The 20559-nt window shown below is 41.6% G+C and overlaps 1 protein-coding gene across 2 annotated transcripts in view; it reads right to left on the reverse strand.

Annotated features, from left to right (window-relative positions):
- Mctp2 (multiple C2 and transmembrane domain containing 2) overlaps positions 1–20559 on the reverse strand; it is a 226109-nt gene that overhangs the window by 141005 nt on the left and 64545 nt on the right. For both annotated transcript variants that reach the window (XM_063249970.1, XM_063249971.1), the window contains exons 3-4: positions 16869–16931; positions 15652–15760 (exon numbers count right to left, since the gene is read on the reverse strand). In XM_063249970.1, coding sequence (XP_063106040.1) covers positions 15652–15760; positions 16869–16931 — 172 coding nt within the window. The remainder of the gene's footprint in view (positions 1–15651; positions 15761–16868; positions 16932–20559) is intronic.

The following is a 20559-nucleotide window of genomic DNA, read 5'->3' on the forward strand; positions in this document are numbered from 1 at the left end:
CTTTTAAGCTTCATGACCTGTATTTGTACACCTCTGCCAGAGAAATCCTCATTCAAGCTGCTTGGCTGTTTTTCAGTGAGATCATAATTTGTCTTTGACTTTCAGCTCTGAATGAGTCCTTCATTATGAAAATCCAATGTCAAGGTCATGCCAGCAATGTTTTAATTTGTTTAGAATAATGTTCCTAGCAATAAGTTATTTTCATTTTTATTTATTTAAATTTACCAAGTTTTTTCATGATTTCTCAGTTTAACCAGTTTAACATGTTCCTTAGAAACAACTTTCTCACTATAGAATGTTAAATTAATTTAACCATCTTTCTGTCCAGTGGTCTTGCGCGCTCTCTCTCTCTCTCTCTCTCTCCCCCTCCCTCCCTCCCTTACAGTGAGGCTTCAGTCCATCTAGAATTATCTTGGTACGAAGAAGAAAGGAAATTCAGGTTCATACATCAGTAGGAGAATTAAATGATCAGAGTCAAACTTCAGAAAATAAATCTGGCATCAGCTTATAATTTTGAATGAAGAAGAGAGGATAAAGCAAGAAAACCTAGTAGCTGAGATAACAAAGCAGCAGAATTGAAGACTGGGGGGAGACCAAACCCACTTCTAAATACTTATCACATTCTAGAAAATGTAACCCACAGAATGTCAAGACTGTCTCCAGACTGGAAAGGTGATTTCATAACCATTGGGAAAAACTGTTGGGCTGTGTTTTTCTTTTTGGGAGACAGGGGGCAGCTGCTTGTACATTTCACAGTGTATAAACAATATTTAAATATGACAAAAATTGCAGTAAAGACAACAATAAACAGCTTCACACTTTCCCACGCTGTATTTAAAAATTATCTAAGTATAGAAAACACACTACTTGGAGCATCTATGAACATAGTATTAACCTCTTCCAAATCAAAGACTGAAACATAGGCTATATGCCTGCATGTACCTAATGCACATGGTTGACTATAAATACCCGATGAATGAATAAACTTTGAACTCATATGGGCTCGGTACATTCAAATCCCTAACTTTCCTTTCAATAACTTCATGGTCTTGTGTGATTTACTCAATTTCTTTAATCCAAGTGTCATGATTTATGTTGGTGGCCCCCAGGCCTCATGCATTTACATTATGCACCTGTGATTGCTTCATTGTCTAGAGCTTGGATTGATAGTGTCAGTGCTACACCAAACATAGAGTCCGCATACAAGGTAATGGCAGGAAGAAGGTGTCTCTCTCTCTCTTGCCAGTTTCTGCTTGCTGTTTGCAGCTTCCATGAACTGTGGCCCCGCCATGCCAGCCTGCCTTGGAGCCATCTGAGTATGGACTGAAACCTCCAAAAACTGTAAGAAATAAACCTTTTCTTTCCCAACTTTGGGCATCAGGTATTTTGTCTCAGCGATGAGTAAAAAGTAACTAAGACACCATGCTATCTTAACATGGAAAACAGAAAACTACTCATCTTCAAGGATAATCTTGAGTGCTAAATTAACTAACAAAATTCAGTGAAGGTAGCCTCCAGCCATTTACCTATAGCTCTGCATGGTAAGGGCTACTGTTGTTAGTATCATCACTCCTCAAGTTAAAAGTGGGACAGTGTGTAATATTTTATAAAACAACAAATATTCATCTACATTATTTAAACATCTTAGATAACACACACTGCTTGTCCCTATGATGTTCTTTGGTTGTCCTATCTAAAGAGATAGTATTTATATCACATTTCATTTTATAAGTGGATTTAACTGTTTGTATGTCATATACTCCACACATGGATTTCATGCAATTTGAAGCAGTTTCTGTAAAATAATCTTAGCTGCCATAGAAAGTAAATTACTATAAAAACTAACATCTTCTAAGTCCTCATGAATATTGAGCACTTCCTCACCTGAAGTCCTAGGACTATTCATGAAAGTTTCAAAAACTTTGGAGACATATTTTTATGAAAGCACTAGAGCGCAGGGTGAGAACACCAGGCAACACAGTCTAACCTCAGGAGAGAAATGCTAGAACCGTGGGGTGTAAGCACGTTCTTTCCCTCTCGGTATTGTATTTATCCCCTGTAGAGGACTTCCCTACACAGAGTGTGCTAGAGAAAAGTGTCTGCTGTCAGTAAGAGCTGTCAGAAACAGAAACATGCCTTGTCCATGAAAGGCTCAAGAACAATTGTAATTGCAAATAAAAATGAGAAGCAAGTCCAATGATAAATATGCAACTTGGCTGTTTTTCAAACATAATTACTCGTGGATATCATTAATGAGCAGAAATTAAATCAAGATGTGGTAAGAGAGAAGGTGGGGAGAAAGGGAAGGAGGTTGGGGAAGGGAAGGGATGAAGAGATGGAAGAAGAAGGGGGAGCCGGAGAGGAGCAGAGGGACAGAGAGAAGGCCAGGGAGAGAGGGAAAGGGAGCGGGAATTTCCCTCTATGTATAAAAGTTAATATGCTGGTACTTACCCTTCAGATCCTTAAACACACCCATTATTCACTAAAAGAAAATGGTCCTCCTACAGTATTATTTACCTGCATTATTCAGTCGGTAACATTGGTGCCTATATCTCCACCCTTAGCTTTATGGCTATTTATCTGCATATTTGCATGTATACAGATCTGATGGTGTATATACCTCTGTGTGAAACATACATACACATAGAAACTTAATAAAAAATAATTTTAAAGCTACCCTTCCTAATTTGAACTTAAAAGCCACTATGTCAAGCACAAAAGCATTATTGATAAGAAAAACCTACTTTTTCAGCTAAGTTATACAACTCAACCATGCAGTTTCTCTGAAACACAGGTTGTTTTTAGCCAGAAGTCTAATTAAAGGTATTTTAGTTAATGGTTCATGGAAAGAAATCATCGCCACTTTTTTGCCCACATTCTTGTTTTATAATATCTGATGACTTTCCTCAGAAGATCTTAACATTTCATATCCAAGTCAATAAATATTTACCAGGTCTTGAGCTCCATATATGAACTTGAACATGCACAGTATTCAGAAACACGAAAAGTGTGAGTTTGAGTTTTTCCTTATCCAGGACAGTCTGAACAAGAAAATAGTGTTCATTTTATTTATGTGATGCATTCAAAAACTTCTGAATACATATATAGATATAGATATATCTTTAAGGAAATATACTTTTTTAGTATCACTACTGAAATTAAAACTGGAATAGTGTATAACAATTTATACAACACTAGGGATCTATATTATTTAAGATCTAAGATAATGCACACTACTAAGTTGTCTCTGGAATGCTCTTATCATCTCTCATCTCTAAAATCTACATTACATTTCTTTTTCATAAGATGACTTAAAATTCCTGTGTATTACATATTCTTCACACAGATTCCCCTAGGTCAGAATAACACACACACACAGAGAGACACATGAAAAAAAACATGAGCTACTTTTATAGGGAATCCATGAGTTTTGACTTTTTTTTCCAGGCTGAGCAAATGAAAAAGCAGTCCTGATTTTCAGAACTTAGAACAAAATGCTAGTGATGACTTTGGGGTTCTTCACAGGTTCTGTGCCCCGCTAGCAGCTGAGCTGAACACCCACACTGAGCACTGTCTGTATGCTGCAAAAGTAACGGACTTCTTCAGAGCCATGAGGACTTCATGGAAATGAGGAAGACGGTCTTCCTCAATCACACGAGTGCAAACAAGAACTTTTCTGATACATACTACAATGATAACTGCTTCAGCTAGCAGCAGCTTCAAGGCTAGCACAGTTCTAACCAAGTTCTGTCTACTAATATTAAACGGTATTTGCACATCTCCAGCTCCCCTGGCCCACCCTGCTTATGTAGGCGGAGGCTGCACACTTCTAGGAGCTATTGCTCCTAGATGGCCTTGGAACACGGGCTGTCCACTAGGGGACCTTGAGATGAAACAGCTCTGGGCAATTTTTGAAAATCCTGAACCATTTTCCAATGGCCAAGTGACAGCGGAATTAATTATCATTTTTTCTGTTTTACTGAAATTTGTTTAACTACTTATAAAGTTTATAAACACTTATATGGAATAAATAATGGGGTCTAAGGAGGCTTTAAGAAAGTAGTGAGCATATTTCCCCTGGTCTTTCAGTTCTCCCCTGCCTGTGTCCTCACCTCAAATTCCTCCAGCCCTGGCTCACACCGCCAGGCTCCCTGCTCCCCTCCTCTCCTCTCGATGCCTGACTTCCCCTTAAAATCTTCTCTTTTGGGGAAGGTCTTTTCCCTTCTCACTCTGCAGCCTAGGCTGTGACATGTTCAGTCCCTTCTTTTTCTTTGCCTTAGGCAACTTAAATATTGTCACATACTACTTTATTTCGTTGTCATAACTCTCAACAAGTGTGACCCAGAAACGTACAAAAGCTGTTTGTAAAGTTCCATCCACAATCTCTGCCGATGTATATAACTTTGACTTACTTCATATATGTTAAAATAACCTTGTGAATGTATGGATAAATTTAGTAATTGTATCAAGACTTTTTGGCCACTGTGACTGGACCAGTTATATTTGGATTACGTGATTATCATTAAAAGGATATTCCTGAAGCTTTATACTCTTGGTCAGGTCATTAGAAATACATAGTGGAGTGGACATCCGAATACAGAGGAGAACGGCGGTTTCTAGGAAAGGAAGAAATAGGGAAACAGCTCAAAGGGTACAGAGGATGAAAATCTAGACAGCTAGTATCAAAGCATGAGGGCTGCGCTTAAGAGTATTATCTTCTTCTGAAAACTTCCAAGGGTGTGTATTTTAGTGTCTGTAACACACACACACACAAACACACACACACACACACACACACACACACACAGTAACTGAGTATATGGGGTGATTGATATACTACTTGGGTGACTGTAGTAATTATTTTACTACTATATGAAGATATCACTCTGTACCTTAAAATAAATAAAATTTAAGAGTAAACAGCGAGGAAATTTAGAATAGGTTCACAAGCTGAGCCTCAGGGCCAGGCTGCTTGCATTCTAAAGTTTCTATAAGTAATGGCGATGTAAATATAGAAGCCCTCAAGCCTGTGATAACTATTTTCTCAAAATGCATGGCATCTGTCCCATTTTCTTCAATCAAGTGACTCCAGCTAATCAGTGAGGAGTCTTTCTAAGGCTGTGTCATTACAGGGGACACAGCTTCTGTCTGCTATGTGCCTTAGAGCCCCTGGGTCAGCCTTGAGCTTTTCCCTGAGCCCGAAGGTTCAGAGACCACCATCAGGGAAAGAAGCAAGGGACGGCCTCACTTCCCACTCACTGGATCCAGCCTGGCCACGTGTGAGCCACCGGCCCAGGGGTATTCAGATGATCTGTCCCACCTTCCGGTACCCCAACGTGCAGGCCTCCCCAGGGGAAGCCCAGACCAACCTCCTCCACTGTGCTGGAGGTCATGACCATGCTGGCTCTCACCAAGCTCTGCGGCAATTTGTGCAGTCTCCAGACCACCACCCTTCCTTATGTGCCATGCTTCCTGCCTCAAAGGCAGCAGCATGCAAATGTGTAAGGTGTGATGGTAAAATCAGGCTCATGGAACTGCAGCTAAAATCTAAACTAAGCTACATGTGAGTCACCAAAGTGCACACACGTGAGCACACACACACTCACATGAGCAGAACACCCCGCTGTACCAACACCACAGAGAGTAGAACAAAATAATAAGCAAAAAACTGCTCAGGTACAGCATGTAAAACCCCACGAAGTACGCTGCTATAGAAATGCACCCTTGATTCAGCTGCACCCTCTAGAGACGCCCATTCCAGCACACAAATGTTATGCTAAATTCCATTCAGACAGGAGGAAGCCATTAGGTACCCAGATCTTAGGCAACGCTAGGCATCTTAGGCATCTATTGATGCTTCATAGGAGTTGAAAGGAGATGCTGATGAAATAGGAACCCGACTCAGTGACACAGTGAGCTTCAGAATGTCCCCTACTGGACGCCATAGATCTGAAGGGCCCTGGTAGAAGAAGTATTGTGCAGAAAAGCTCCTGAGGTGACCCCGCTCAGTGCTGGGCTGCACACCCAGCCCAGATACAGAATCTACAGAAACGAACTTGGAAGTTCCACTGCTCTCACGTTCTGGGGAAACCTGTTCAAAAGATCAAAGTGTTGCAAGGAAAGGAGCACAACTGTGCTGCGGGAGGGTCAGGTCTGCTCTTCAGTGACCACCTTCCTGCTGCCCTGGCCCGGGTGTGTTTCTCCAGCTCCTGTGCGAGCACACTAGTGATCTCCTGCCATCTGGTGTTCACAGCCGGTACTGCAACGAGAAGCTAATGCCAAATCTGCCAAAATAAAAAGGGCCGATAGTGACCTTCCCACACAATAAAATTCTGACACGCAGCTGACATCCGGAATAGAGCAACGTATCAGTGGGGATTAAAGATAAGTCCATGATGCAAATCCAAATATAAATTGCACGTTAGTGTATAATTAAGACGTGGTGGTTAAATTAGGGAACTTTTTGGGCAAGTGGCTAATTTACTAGATTAATTAAAACTTGAATTCTTTTTTTTTTTTTTTTTTTTTTTTTTTTTTTTTGTCTTTTTCATTTTTGTCGGTACTAGGGATCGAACTCACGACTGCCTGCTTGCAAGGCAGGCACTTATGCCGCTGAGCTAAATCCCCAGCCCCAAAACTTGAATTCTTATTCTGGGTCAAAAATGAAAGCAAACTTGAGACAGATAAAAGCAACAGAGAAAGAAGTAAAACTAGACATAAAGTGGATAAATATAAGTTAATGTGTATGACACAGAACAAAGATTTTCTAGCAAAATCAAAAGAAGACCCTCTCCAGTCAAGAGTGTAAGATTTAAAAGCTTACTCTGCAGAAACTTTACACACAGGATTAAAATTAGAAGGCTATACACGAATATACTTAGAAAATAGCAAATGCAGCGGTAACGACGGATGGACAAGCATAAATACAAAAGAAAAGCACGTTCCCTAACTGGACATACTTAAGGTCCAAATTTATGGCTGCAAATACAAAGTCAAGCAAAACAAGATCATTCTTTCCCTCTATCAAATTTACAAAGATATTCTGCATTCACCACGGGTGAGAAACCACTTCCATGCTAATAGTCAGTGGAAAAAATAGGTCTTTCTCAGGAGTAAACTGGCGATGAGCATCTTGAGTAGGTCAGATCGCATGACGAACATGTCAAGTCCATATTAATAAAAGGCTTGCCAAAAATAAGGCTGGGCACAAAGATTTAGAGTCAAGAATGTTTGTTGTGGCACGTTAACCAATAGTAAACTTTTTCAATGAACCTAATCTGGAATACTGGTTAAACTAGTTATAATTTGTGATTGAACTTTGAATTTCTTCTCAAAAGAAAATTTTTATAGTGTAGAAAAATGCATTCGGAAAATGACAGGTGATTTAAGAATCCAAAAGCCAGGCTCTGTTCTACCTTGGAAGGGAAAAGCAATTTTATTAGTCAAATAACTGCAGAACATGCAACTGAAAATCCTAAAGGAGACCTAGTTGTCATGTTCCTGTGTGCTCGTTTTCCCGTGGTGCATTACTATACTTTTTAGAGGCGTTTTCTTGGTCAAACTTAAAATAGAGAAAAGAAAACCAACAATCTTCCAACGAGTCTTTAATGAAATAATGTGCTCTTTAAAACAATCATTTTCGTTTCTGATGTCTTAGGAAAAAATACTAAGGGGCTTCAGAAAACACTCCTAACAACCAGCCCATTCTTCGTGTATTTCGAAAACTAGAAAACAACAAAAAGTTGACCAAAGTTTTGAACATCTATGAAGAAACTGGGAAGAAGCATTCAACATAAAACTGACAGAAAGGTTATAAAGTCATTCTTTTTTTCGGAGGGAACATGTACATGTAAAAACAAAACAAGAATGTCTGTAACATGAATAACTAACAATACACAGAGATAATCATAGCTAATGGTTACTATATATTACTAGGTTTCACCCTTCCATCCCCAATAGACAGACAGACAGAGAGAAAAACAGACAGACACACAGACACACACAGACACACACACACACACACACACACACACACACACACACACTCTCCAAATTAATCCTAACCAACCTTCTAACTACGGTCACTCTGAATTGCTACTTGAGTCCAAATCCAAGACCTACTCACCACTGGATTCTCCCCAACACTGCCAACCACTGCACAGAATAAAACAAGTTTTGCAGGACACACAGACTCGGTGGCCCAAGCCCTGTGGAGTCACAAAGCCAAGACCTCCCTCCATCCAGGAGAATAAATACAGCTGTTGATAAACGTTATGGCTGCCCCTTTATCCCTGGCAGAGTTCTGGAAATACCCACCTGTCCTCAGGACAGCTACAACAAGAGAACGCGTTTCTCTGCATCTCTAATAAGGAGATCTCTCATTCATGAAGAAAAACAGTATAGTCATGAGAATGCTATAATACCAAAATTATTGTACTACCAATAAATAATAAAGCAAAACAAGACAATTCAAGAGTACTTTACCCTGGAATATTTTGGTAACACCCCATTAACTTACTAAATATCTATTTTGTACCTATTTCCATCACCCTACTGCAAAAGCTTCAAAATTTTAGACTCTTCCTTTCAAATATGAAAATATCTAATGCACTTGTATCATCTGTAAAGGAAGTTGTCACTAGTCTAAAAACAAGTGTCAAGTATCTACCTTGATGGAAATAGAGAAAAAGAACAATTTACTGGATGAGCTGTTCATGAATTTTCATTGCCTAAAGCTTAGATAAAAAATGACTATCAACCCTCCATCCACTGGACAAACCATTTGTATGCTTAGAATGAATTCTAAATGAGGGTTCTTTCCTTCTGCAATACTAAAAACTGGCCATAAGAGGGCAACAGCAACACAGTATACTTTGATCTCCCAGCGGTAAGCGGTTTAACAGGCTATCAACAAGGGAAAACAGGGTTTTCTTGCTGGGCTGCTCCTTTCCAGGAATCAGTGCTGTGCAGTTTAAGAGGGTCTGGGCTCAGCATTTTCCCAGGAAAGAGACCTACGCATGTCACAAAGCTAAAGCCCAAGGGAAGTCTAGAACTCGGGGCTGCTGGCCTGAGCTCTACCAGCACTTAGAAAACAGCTGCCCCCAACCCCGACTTCCTTTCCAAGGGAAACTGAGTCAGCATCTACTTTCCGCGATGCATCAACCATATGATGAGGCAGAAGGATTGAGAACTGGATAGTCACATCGCATTACTTCTACTTTCTAATCTTCCATCTTAAACCCAAGAGGCATACACTATACATGATCAAAACATGTATAATCTCTCACAAAGAAAATAGGACAGAAAAGGAGACTATAAAGGAATTGAAGGGGAAAGGAGAAGGAAAGGAGGATAAAGCAAGAGCAAAGGAAAACAAAGGGCCAAGTAAAAGAAAAGAGAAGGGGGAGAGGTCAGATGGGGCCATACAGATAGGCTACAACCCACAGAGAGGCAAGTTTTGAGTTTCTCCTACAGGCCCCTGAACAGAGTGAGCTCCAGCAGTGCATGGACATTTTATAGTCCGGTAAGTTAGGCTTATTCTATAACAAGTGAAGTTTCTGGTTAAAAAGCAGGAGGAGGGAAAGGGGGCGTGGGATGGGGAGGGGAGGGGGAGAGGAGAGAGGGGAGGGGGGAGGAAAGGAAAAGGTTACTTGAGTTCTGAGCTCCATCATGCTGTGTCTCATCTAGTAAAGGCTGGAGACCCAAGAGCCAGAGACTGAAGGGAAATTCTTACATTACACAGTGCAGTGAGCAGCGGTCACCCTTCTAATGAAGACTCTTCTGCCTGTTGGAACACTGTTCTTATATCCCTGATTCCTCAGGTAAGTCGAGGCACACGAGTGCTTCCTTAGTCACTTAGGAACTTCAGATTTTAAAATCATCTGCAGGCTTTCCCGGTTTCACTCTACACACACACACATGCCAACAAGCACATCCGCAGTGCACGAAGGCCAGAGGTGATCACTGAAGATGCTTGAGGGGCACCGGCCTGGCAAAGCACAGCCCTTCTTTCTCGACACCAGTGCCGAACCGGACCACTGTTCTGAAGCCTGAGCTTCTTTTTGGATCTTTCCAGCGAACACTAAGCAATGTGTAGTTTTCACATTTCTACCAAAGAAAGAAAAACACAGAAAACCTCAGAATTCCACCTGGAGAACCTGCTTAGCAAAGGAGCTCAGTGTTCTGAGCCGAGAAGGCGAAGGATTGGACCGGATGCAGAGAAGCCCATTTTCCAGGGGAGGCTCCCGGCCTCATGACAGACAGGGGGCGCTCTGCTTCCGGGTGGCTTCTCACCTGCCCCACCCACCGAGCCACTGAGGTTGCATCTTTGATCACAAAACCCGACCACTGCTCGATCCTGTAGGGTTCCTGTCACAGCTGTGTTTTCTTGAGAGGAGCAAGAGAAAATTGATTTTCCACTACTGTTTCTCAAAATACCCAAAACGTAGCTTTTTATTATTCAGTATCTGCATAACTTTATGCAGTATTTGAAATCTGGTTATCATGATGCTTCCTAGATAGAAATGACCATTGAAAGCATGACCTTCAAATCTTGACCATTGTCTAATTAAATATCACCTTATTTTATTCTAAACAGTTTTCAGGTTGCTGCAGTAATAAAAGCAATTTTAAGAGCAAGAATCCAAAAACTCAGAGCACAATGTTCTAGGTGGAAATCAGTAAGCTTTGATCCATGATCAAATCCAGACAATCAATCTGTTTTTATAAATAAAGTTTTATTGAAAGACAGCCAGGACCAGTGGTTTACACATTATCTACAACTGCTTTCTTACATTAAAAATGTCGCCTACTTTGCACTTAAGGGCCATAAAATCTAAAATATTTACTCTCTGGTCTCACACATAAAATATTTGCTGCTAACCCATGCTCAAAATACAAAGTTACAAAAATGGTAATGATTACATAATAATTCAAATTATATAAATGCTGAACTCTTTCCTTAGCAGAGAATAATTCCTCAGACATAATTTTATCTTCCAAAACTCAAAAAGCAGAGACTATAACCTCAAAGTTAGCTCCTTTTGCTGCTTCTTACAGTCAAGGGGCCACAGGCTTTAACACCACCTTCAGGAAGTAGCTGACACACTGAAAATCAATAACGGATCCATGTGGTCTGTCGTATTTCTGATTCAAAAATTAAATTCATGGTTCCATATAAGGAAAATAAAATAAATAACTGAAGACAGTGAGTCCACAGGAGAGGTGACAAATTGACAAATGTTAAGGATCACGTACCGGAGTTCATTGGCTGGGGCGTTGATAGAGCTGAGCATGGAATCTCACTGCTAACAGCTCTGACACATTATTACTAATTAATAACCATTACACATCATTATAGATTTGCCAACCATCCAAAAAGAGGAGATCCTGTCATTTGTGACAATATCGATTGAATCCAGAAGACATCATGTGTTAAATGATTTTTAACACATTTGAGTTAAAGACAAATACACTTTTTGCTCACATGGGGAATCTAAAAGAATTGATCTCGTGTAAATTGAAGTGGAACAGGCTGGGAAGAAAGGAAGACGGGGCTGGGAGGGGTCGATCAGGAGGAAAAGTCACAGTCAGAAAGGAACAGGAAGCTCTCGTGTCTCTTGCGATTGGAGCTCACAGTAATGGACTGAATGCTACAGATAGCTGCAAATGAAGATTGTGAATGCCCCCACAACAAAGAAGTGCTAAAATCCTAGTGGTGATGAGGGTGCTACTCACCCTGAGGTGATCATTCCACAACATACTCATGGACCAAAACATCTCACCATAGCAGCTGCGTGTCAAAGATAAACACAGCAGGGTACTTGTATCTTTCCTCTTATGATCCATGGGAGGAAGGGTCCACCACCCGACCAGTCTCCTGTCCACCTACCAGGAGCTCCGTGATGGAGCGGGATAATGTGTCAGGTTGGTACGAACTGGCAACTCACAGCAGTAAAGGCGAATGAACCGAACAAGATGAGGAAACTCAGCAGAGTTCAGTGAGGTCACATTACCTACAACGATAGTAGATGTCCTGGCCCCAGGCACAGCCCCAAATTACACACTACTGGGAACATTCCAGATTTTCAGGGGAACATGTTTTTCCTAGGTTTGGAACACTTTCTTCCTTGTAAAGACAAATATACTTTCTAGAGAGCTCTTCTGATCTCTCAATAAACTGTCATAAAATGGACTTGATGGTGATATTTAAAAAATTATCAGTTCCTGTTTGCAGTACATGATTATTCCTTATGCAGGGAGTTGGTACATGTATGTAACACATCTTAATTCCTTTTTCATCTCCCTTCTCCCCTCCCTTCCCTGTCCCTCCATTTCTTGGTCTTTATTTTTTCAAAAGATCTATCGCACTATTTCCTATCATCTGTTATTTTGGTCTTTATTTACTTAGATCATAGTGAAACATTTTTCCTACAAATGACATGTTTGTTCTTCTTATGGCAGAGTAGTACTCCATTGTGTATAAATGCCACCTTTTTATGTATCCATCTATTGACAGACATCTACACGGCTTCCAAAATTTAGCTACTATGAACTCTACTTCTCTGAACATGAGTACTGACCATGCATCACGGTAATATCATGTTTTTTTCACTTTTTCAGAAAGATACCTAGAAGTGATCTTTATTTGAGAGAGGCATCCGTTGGTTCCCCTACAGATTCAGAACAAGTGACAAGGATTTGTGGAGGCAAGTTTACATTGGTGATGAACCCACCCTTTAGTTCCAACTTTGAACAAGAAATGCCCTCTCTCCCCCTTCTCCAAATTGATGTGAAACACATCTATTCAAAGGGATGCAGCTGTAACATATTTAGGAAGGGGCAGGTCAGAGCTAAGAGGTAATGATTTTGATAGAGAAATGTATGCTTTGGGGACAAGTAGAAAATGAAAATTTTCACTATCTTGATATGACACATCTGGAAAAAAATGAAAAGGGGAGAGTTGTTGAGGTTGTTTAAGAAAAAATGTAGAAAGCAGCACAAACTCCACACACCCTGAAGAACGGAAAAGACTGGCTTTGTGAAGGAATCCATAGCCCAGCACACAAGCAGCAGTGTCACAGCAGAAAGGATTCTTGGCAGAGGAAAATGTGTGGCAGGTGAGGAAGGGAAGGCCCGAGGCAGCAGATGCCTGCACGGAGCAGCACAAGGCCGGGCAAAGCCCTGGATGGGCCTGGACAAGTCCCTGATGTTCAGTAATGTCCCACAGCAGCACCCCAGGACAAGCAGGAACAGAGAGCAGAGGCAGAAAGCCGGAGGGGTTGGCCTTAAGTGGCTGGGGATCACCCGGAGGAGTAACAAGAATCCAGCCTGAAGGACTTGCTCGCTCTGTCCAGCTGTGTGTCCCCTGGGCAGCAGGGCTCGGGAAGCAAGAGGAGCACTCGTAGTGGGGGAAAGGGACAGGGAGGGGCACAGGCTGAGCACGCCTGTGCAGAAGACCAAATGTGCAAAAGAAAGCTGAAGGTCCCACAAGGTGGCAGCAAAAGTGACTGATACATCAGAGACCAAGAGCAAGCAGGAGGTGTTAAAGTATCCCCAACATTCTCCAACAGAGACCACATCAGCAGATTCATAAAATGAAAATCGGCTGCAGTAAAAATGAAAACACGGCAACAACTCCATAGTTAAACTTCAGGGCTCGTGTGAACACTGCTAAGGAAACGACCAAGCCGAAGTCCAAGCTCAGAAATTATCCTGGCTGCAAAAAGCCAACAGAAGGAGGAGAAAGGAACGGTAAGAAGCCAAAAGGCACAGACCAGCAGCCAGCCTGCCTGCCTGCCTTTCCTCCTCCCCGCCTGCTTCCTGCCTCCATGTGGTCTTGGAAAGACAGCAGAGGGGAAGGGACAGAAGGAAATCATCAAGATCTGCAGCACAACATGGGGGCCTCGGAATAGAAAGGCCTCAGCTACTAAATGGAAAAACACCACAAAGAAACAACCCACCTATGATAAAACTAAAATCTTCTGAAAAACAAAAGAAGAAAAACTTAGGGGTAAGCAACAAATCGGGAAAATACTATTCATAATGTGTAACAAGCAAGTGTAAAGGCTGGAAATCACAACCAATTACAGAAACGACTGTTAGAAGAAAAACACTTAGGTGAATACTGGATCCTTTATAGAAATCAGTGCCTCCAAGCCTCCCGTTGGCCTACCAGGGAGCTAACATGACTTTCCTCATGGTACAGGTGAAGCTACAGGGCAGAAAGGGATCCAGAACATTTCTTAAAGGAAATAGCCATGAATGAAGAAGCCAAGGTTTGAGCACTAGAAGACTGGCTCCATGGACTGCCCTCCCTGACACACTGCTTTTAAGTTGCATCAGTCATTCACATCCTCCCCTAAGCAAGGTTGAGCATAGTGCGCCCATCACAGCATCACTGCTATGGTTTGTGTCTAGACGTCCCCCCAAAGCCTCATGCAATCATGGGTAGGGCCTTGTTCAGAAGTGGCTGGATCTAGAGTGTGTGATGCTGGGATTAAGGGTGTGTGACTACTAAATCAGTCTGCTGATTGGCTGGACACTGTCTCAACAGACAGAAATAAAAGGGGCATAAAAGAGCTGTGAGGGTTTCCTGTTTACTCTTGCCTGCCTGTGTCTCCTCTGACATGCCCCCTTGCCTTGGAGCCAGTCAACTACAAACTGAACCTTCTACAGACTGTGAGCTGAAACAAACATTTGATCCTTTAATTTTGGGTGTTGGGTAGCTTTGTCTTAGGAAAGTAACACACTGCACACTGCAGAGGCAGTGTTTCTATCATTACTAGAGAATGGATAAATAAGATACTATGGAGTATTTGAAGGAAATGGAACATATTTACATGGAAAATCATGGTCAACTCTGAAGATATGTTGTAAAGTAAAACACAAGAGCTTACTGTGGAATAATATGGATATTACAGTCCCAACTTAATTTAAAATAAATATATATAGACATATGTAACAGGCAAACAGAATAGTTACAATCAGAGAGTCCTATTTAGAGTACAGAGGGATTCAAGGCAAAACAGACATACTTTAAATAGTATTTCTATCAATTTGTACTTCTGATAATTTTGAAATGTAATCACAATCTTCTTTGTGAGTGTCAGTGTGTGTGTTTTACTGAGAATGGAGCTTGGGGCCTTTGCCCTATGCTACATCTCTCATATTAAAAAAAAAAAAAAAAAAAAAAAAAAAAAAAAAGGTTTTTGTTTTTGTTTTGTTTCTGTTTAAAGTTCTCACTAGGTATCCAACTGGACTTACACTTGTGGTCCTCCTGCCTCAGCCTCTCAGGGTCTGGGATTGTGGGCATTCACTACCACACCCAACCTTTTCATAGATAATTTACCAAGTGGGATCGTGGGAATAGCTTTCAGCAGCAGATGCCTGTTGGAAAGCCACAGATATGCTCTCTCTTCATTCATTCTAAGACCACTTCATGTACTCCTTAGTATGTTTAATGCAAAGAAGGGTAGCAGGGTTCATGCATTTAAATTGTTCTCTGCAAATATCCTGCACCTAGAAAGGCTGAGATCTGAGCTCCTGTGTGTCCTGAACCCTGTTGACAAGGAAAGGGTGGATCTGCAACTTCCTCACCAGGGTGAGGGGATAAGGGCACAGGCCACGGAGCCCCCGAGAGCACAGTCTTACCACAGCGATCTCTGACCACCAGATTGCGTCCCTCCTTCAGGTGGATGGTGAGAAGGTAGGCAAAATGACCAGGGAGGTTACTCAGACCGTCACTGGTTTCTCCCAGAGCCTGCAGAGATGAAGAAAGCATTTATGTCAGGAGGCAAAAGAATTTCTGCCTAGTCAGAGATATTTCCTAATTTAAGAAACAAAAAGAGGGTCAAGACAAAGATCAGGTGTTATTTTGGACTCCTGCTCACTTTGATAATTCAGTTGCATTGCTTTGTCAAAAGCCCTTTTTATCTCCCCAGATTTTATCTGAAGCAATCATTATTATATATGTAAAGATGAACTTTCCAAAAATTAGATAAGCTGGAAAGCCATTCTAGGAAACACCCTTCACATCATCAGTTGACTGTGAGATGTTTTATTTTAAAACTCACACTGGAGCCACAAGAGAGAAAATAGCAGGGAAAGAATTTGGTGCAAGGCTGGGTGCAGCCAAGCTGTGTTCACCTTGCAATCTCAGTTATAAAACATCTCCTTCCCCTTCTCTGCCTTCCCTCCAAACCCCATCGTGCTGGTGGCTCCTCCACCTGGGATGACATTTCACTGTGGGTCCGTTCCTGAGCTCCTGCCTCCCTCGGACACCCGCCCTGCTCCTGTGTCCACACTGGGCTCTGCATCTCTTCCCAGCGCTGTTCTGGCAGAGCCGCATCAGCTGTCACACAATATCAGAATCTCCTCCTCCTCTGAGCCCCATGATCTCACCTCCCTGGGCTGCACTGCATCCCCCTCCAGGAATGGTCAGCTCCAATGGGCCATCAAGCAAGGTCAAGTCTACTTTTGTAAAGTGACTACATGAGTAAAATGGAATTTCAAGTTTTTGCTTTTTCTCAAAATAGACAGGTGCAATTATTTATCATTCACTTATCAGACATTCAATTAATTGGCCGTGTGGCCGAGGCTGCCCTTGACAGCCTTCTTAAGTTTCAGGGGACTTCAAAAAGGTTGTCTCTTTTACCATCTCACTGTTTATTTTTAGAAGAATCTGTTCCACTCTGACCAATCAATAGACACTGGATTAATCTCCTCCAGCTAAAATTTGCAAGATCTGTTTATGTAGGTGGATATATTTCAGCATTCGTTGGAAATAAAAAAAGGTTAAGAAGAAGTGCAAACATTTGTTGAGAAATATTTATGATGTCTAGTGCTTATTTTTAAGTAATGTCACTCACAGATTGTTCTTCAAACTGTTGAGATGTCAGGGAAGCATTCAAGTCACCATTGCCCGGTAGTTTCTGCAAAGGAAAAGTAATGTCTCCTTTTAAAAAGCAAATGAGTGTCACGTCACAGTGAAATCCTCTCTCTGGTCTTTCCCTTCAATACCTGGCATTTGCATACTCAGTTTCAGGTGCGTGGGCGGCCTTCCTGTGTGGCAAAAGGGGCTGAACTCAGAGGTATCAATCTGGCTCAGTCACTGACAGGAGGGTGGCTAAGGTCAGTTGTGCCCTTCACGTACCCTGGGCATTTCTGCTTCACCCACATGCTTTGCAAGTGAGGCTTTCATGCAGGTGAAGAAAGTACAGTAGCACCCCATCCTGCCAGATGCCTTCCGGCCTCCAGAGGGAAGTGGGCAACTCAAGATCCAGAGACCGGAGCTATACACAAGACAGGAAGCTTTTCTAAATGTGATCTGAAAGACCTTCCTCAATCAAACCTTCAGAGTCTATCGTGGACCCCAAAGTAGGAGGTGCAAATGCCAAATGTATGACCTCACAGTGGGAGGTGTCTGCTTTCTAACACGCATATGCCTCCTACGACTTGGAAAAATCTCCGTGGGGCAATGAAACACACATCACTAGGCTGCGAGGAGGGCATACACAGATGGTAAATGTGCCCAGTCTTCTATGCACAAATGAGGAAATATGGGGAAGAGCTACAAGACGTTCTGAGGTTCCTGGGCTGAGCATGAAGACAGCTTCCTAAAAGGAAAGGCTGAGGGGAGAAGGCAGACACAAAGGGGTCCCCAGGAATTGGAGTATTTAGTGTTTAGTTATCAGCCAGGGTTGATTTCTTGTGTTACAAGAGATGGGAGTTTACCTCCAAAGAAGTTGTAAGAAACCTCCAAGTTAGGGCCACCCTGGAACAGGAAAGGGGTTTACAATGATTGCTTCTTGGATAGTTATGGACACTGATGGTGCAGGCCAGGATAGAGGCACTAATGGTCCTGGTCCTTCCATCCACACTGATCATTGGGAATGTGTTGGGCACAATTCAGAGGTCCTGCCTGGAGGGCTGGCTGCTTTTCAAAACAAACTCGCTCAAATAGGGCTTGCGGTGGCAAAAGAACATACCTCCTGACCAGAAGGGCAATTATTTAGCCCTCAAGGGGCATAGTGAGGATATGTAACCAAGCAAGAGCTGGCCAGTCTGCCGACTCTGCCTATGGTGACATCTGGAAAGGCTCGGCTCTGGAGAAATAAACGCTGGGCACAATAGGCTCAGAACACCCAGTTCCTTAGACAGGATGGGGAGAGGGGGACCTAGGCCCTGGAGTTCGTGAAATTTTTTGTTCTCAGATCTGCCTTTGTCCCCACCAGCCACAGGTCCAAAGTGGCTCAACTGTTAAGATTCATCATTAAAGACCCATAGAAAGGAAGAAAGGAGACTTTGAACATAGCGAGCCTTTTCTATGGCCATGCTCTCCAGTCACTCTGTGAAATGGCCCTAGAAGCACCATCACAGCAGACATCGAGGCAGGCAGCAGAGCCTCTGCAAAGCAGCCTCTGTGACTCCCGGTGTCTCCTGTATGTGCTGAGTCTCATAGGACAGCCAGGCAAGTTATACAAAACAGCCTGAAGACTGCTTTATGACAACAGTCAGGAACATATTCAACATTCCTTAGGTCAAAAACTTTTGTCCCTGCCTGTAGGCTATCCAATTCATAAATCCAATTTCTCCCTGACTGGTTTTGGCCATAACCATGACTTCACTTGCAGAGCTAACATCCGATGTTCCACAGCCTGAAACTCCCCCCTATTGTCTCCAGTTTTATTTAATGAATTAGTGCCCCACTTGGCCAATCCTGCTAAAAGATGATGCTATAAAGCTCTGCTTAAATTGTATGCTATTAAGCAAGAATCAAAAGGATAGGTGTCTTCCATTTTTAACTGGAGAAATGGCTGGATAGATACCTAAACCTCATCCTCCCTCAACCAGCTCAGTGCGCCATATGCAATCTTGCAGGGTGGGCTCAGTGGGATTAATGATGATGTTAATTAAATGACAAAATTAGTTCACATCACCACCATCATTCACACTGCTCTCAACCATGAACAAAGGGTTTTTACTCAAATGTGTGGTAAGTCTTCCACTTTCAACAACAGGGAAATGCGACGTGAGGAATGACATTAATTCAATATCACAGCTGGTTTGACTCACAGAAAAGTCACAGGACTTAAAGTTATGGTTCCCATAGCCACTGTAACTGTCACATATCATATACACACACGAAGGTAGGAAAGTGGATGCCATAAAGAATAGTGAAATGTTCCATATGCACAAGAGGACAAGTTACGGCTGCTGGGGGACACGTAACTTTGAATATTCCCCTACATTCTTGCATAGAACCTAAGCTCATCCACTGTGTAGATGTGATATTTTCATCTCTTATGCACACCTAAATTGTTGACTTAAATTAAAAAGAGAACAACTAATATTTATGTCTTCAAGAATAGTAAACCAATATCATTACATTATTGTCCTCAGTAAGTGTAAGTAAGCACTCAAACATGCTTTTGTTTAGTTTGCTTTTAAAAACCATAAAGTAAAATTGACATTTTGCCTGTGAAATTACTATGATTTTTTAACTTATGTATTGATTTGAATAATTTTTTACAAATCAGGTTGTCACACAGTTCTATCACCTGAAAAATGTCATTTATGGTATGCTATTATGGTAGAATATTCTCTCAACTTCTAACTCACACTAACCACTGATATCTTTAAATCATATAGTTTTATCTTTTGCAGAATACAACTGAAATAATCATATGGCATGCAAACTTTTCTGTCACTTAGCACAATGCCTTTGAAATCGTACAAGAGCTTAGCTATATTATTCTTTTTATTGGTGCATAGTACTCTATCATACGAAGTAGATTGTTTACCCACTAAACACTGGTTTTTACAGCCTTAAACACATTTAAATTACACACTCATGAAAAGGGAAATTATTTTAAAATTCAAAACTAATACAACTCAACATGACAAAACCTGCCCAAAACATTATCTTGCTGGCATCAGCAAACATTAAAATAAGGATGGTCACCCTTCATACCACTGCCTTTTGGAGGAGTAGTGGTTTTTTTTTTTTGTTTGTTTGTTTGTTTTTGTTTTTGTTTTTTTTTTTTTTTTGTCTTTTTCGTTTTTTTTATCGGTACCAGGGATCGAACTCACGACTGCCTGCTTACAAGGCAGGCGCTTATGCCGCTGAGCTAAATCCCCAGCCCCTTGGAGTAGTGTTTTTTTTTAATATTTTATGACAGTTTGCACTAATATTTCCACTCCATCTCAAAACTGAAATTTATAAGAAGGCAGTATATGCTTTGCATTCTCTTTAGATGAAAATCCCCCATGTATGAGCGCGCAGATTTACTAAAATTCACCAGTATTTGGGGAGGTAAAAGAATGGATGCATCAACTATTTAAAAAAGAACATTTCCAATCATCAAGGAGCTCAAGAGCAAGACACCAATGTGAATAAACATTTTCCCTTTGTATACATTAAATGTGATCTTGCACAAACACCACCTCCCATGTGTCTGTCAGAAGATCTTACCGCGCAGTTCACACAGGAAGTCACATTCGAAGCCGTAAGCAAGCACTGGCTGCCTAAATTTCAGTGGAGGAAGACACATACCCACA

This window comes from Cavia porcellus, unplaced genomic scaffold, assembly GCF_034190915.1.
Source record: "Cavia porcellus strain 051 isolate PalLab524CR breed Dunkin Hartley unplaced genomic scaffold, mCavPor4.1 scaffold_6, whole genome shotgun sequence".
In the NCBI taxonomy this organism is placed as follows: domain Eukaryota; kingdom Metazoa; phylum Chordata; class Mammalia; order Rodentia; family Caviidae; genus Cavia; species Cavia porcellus.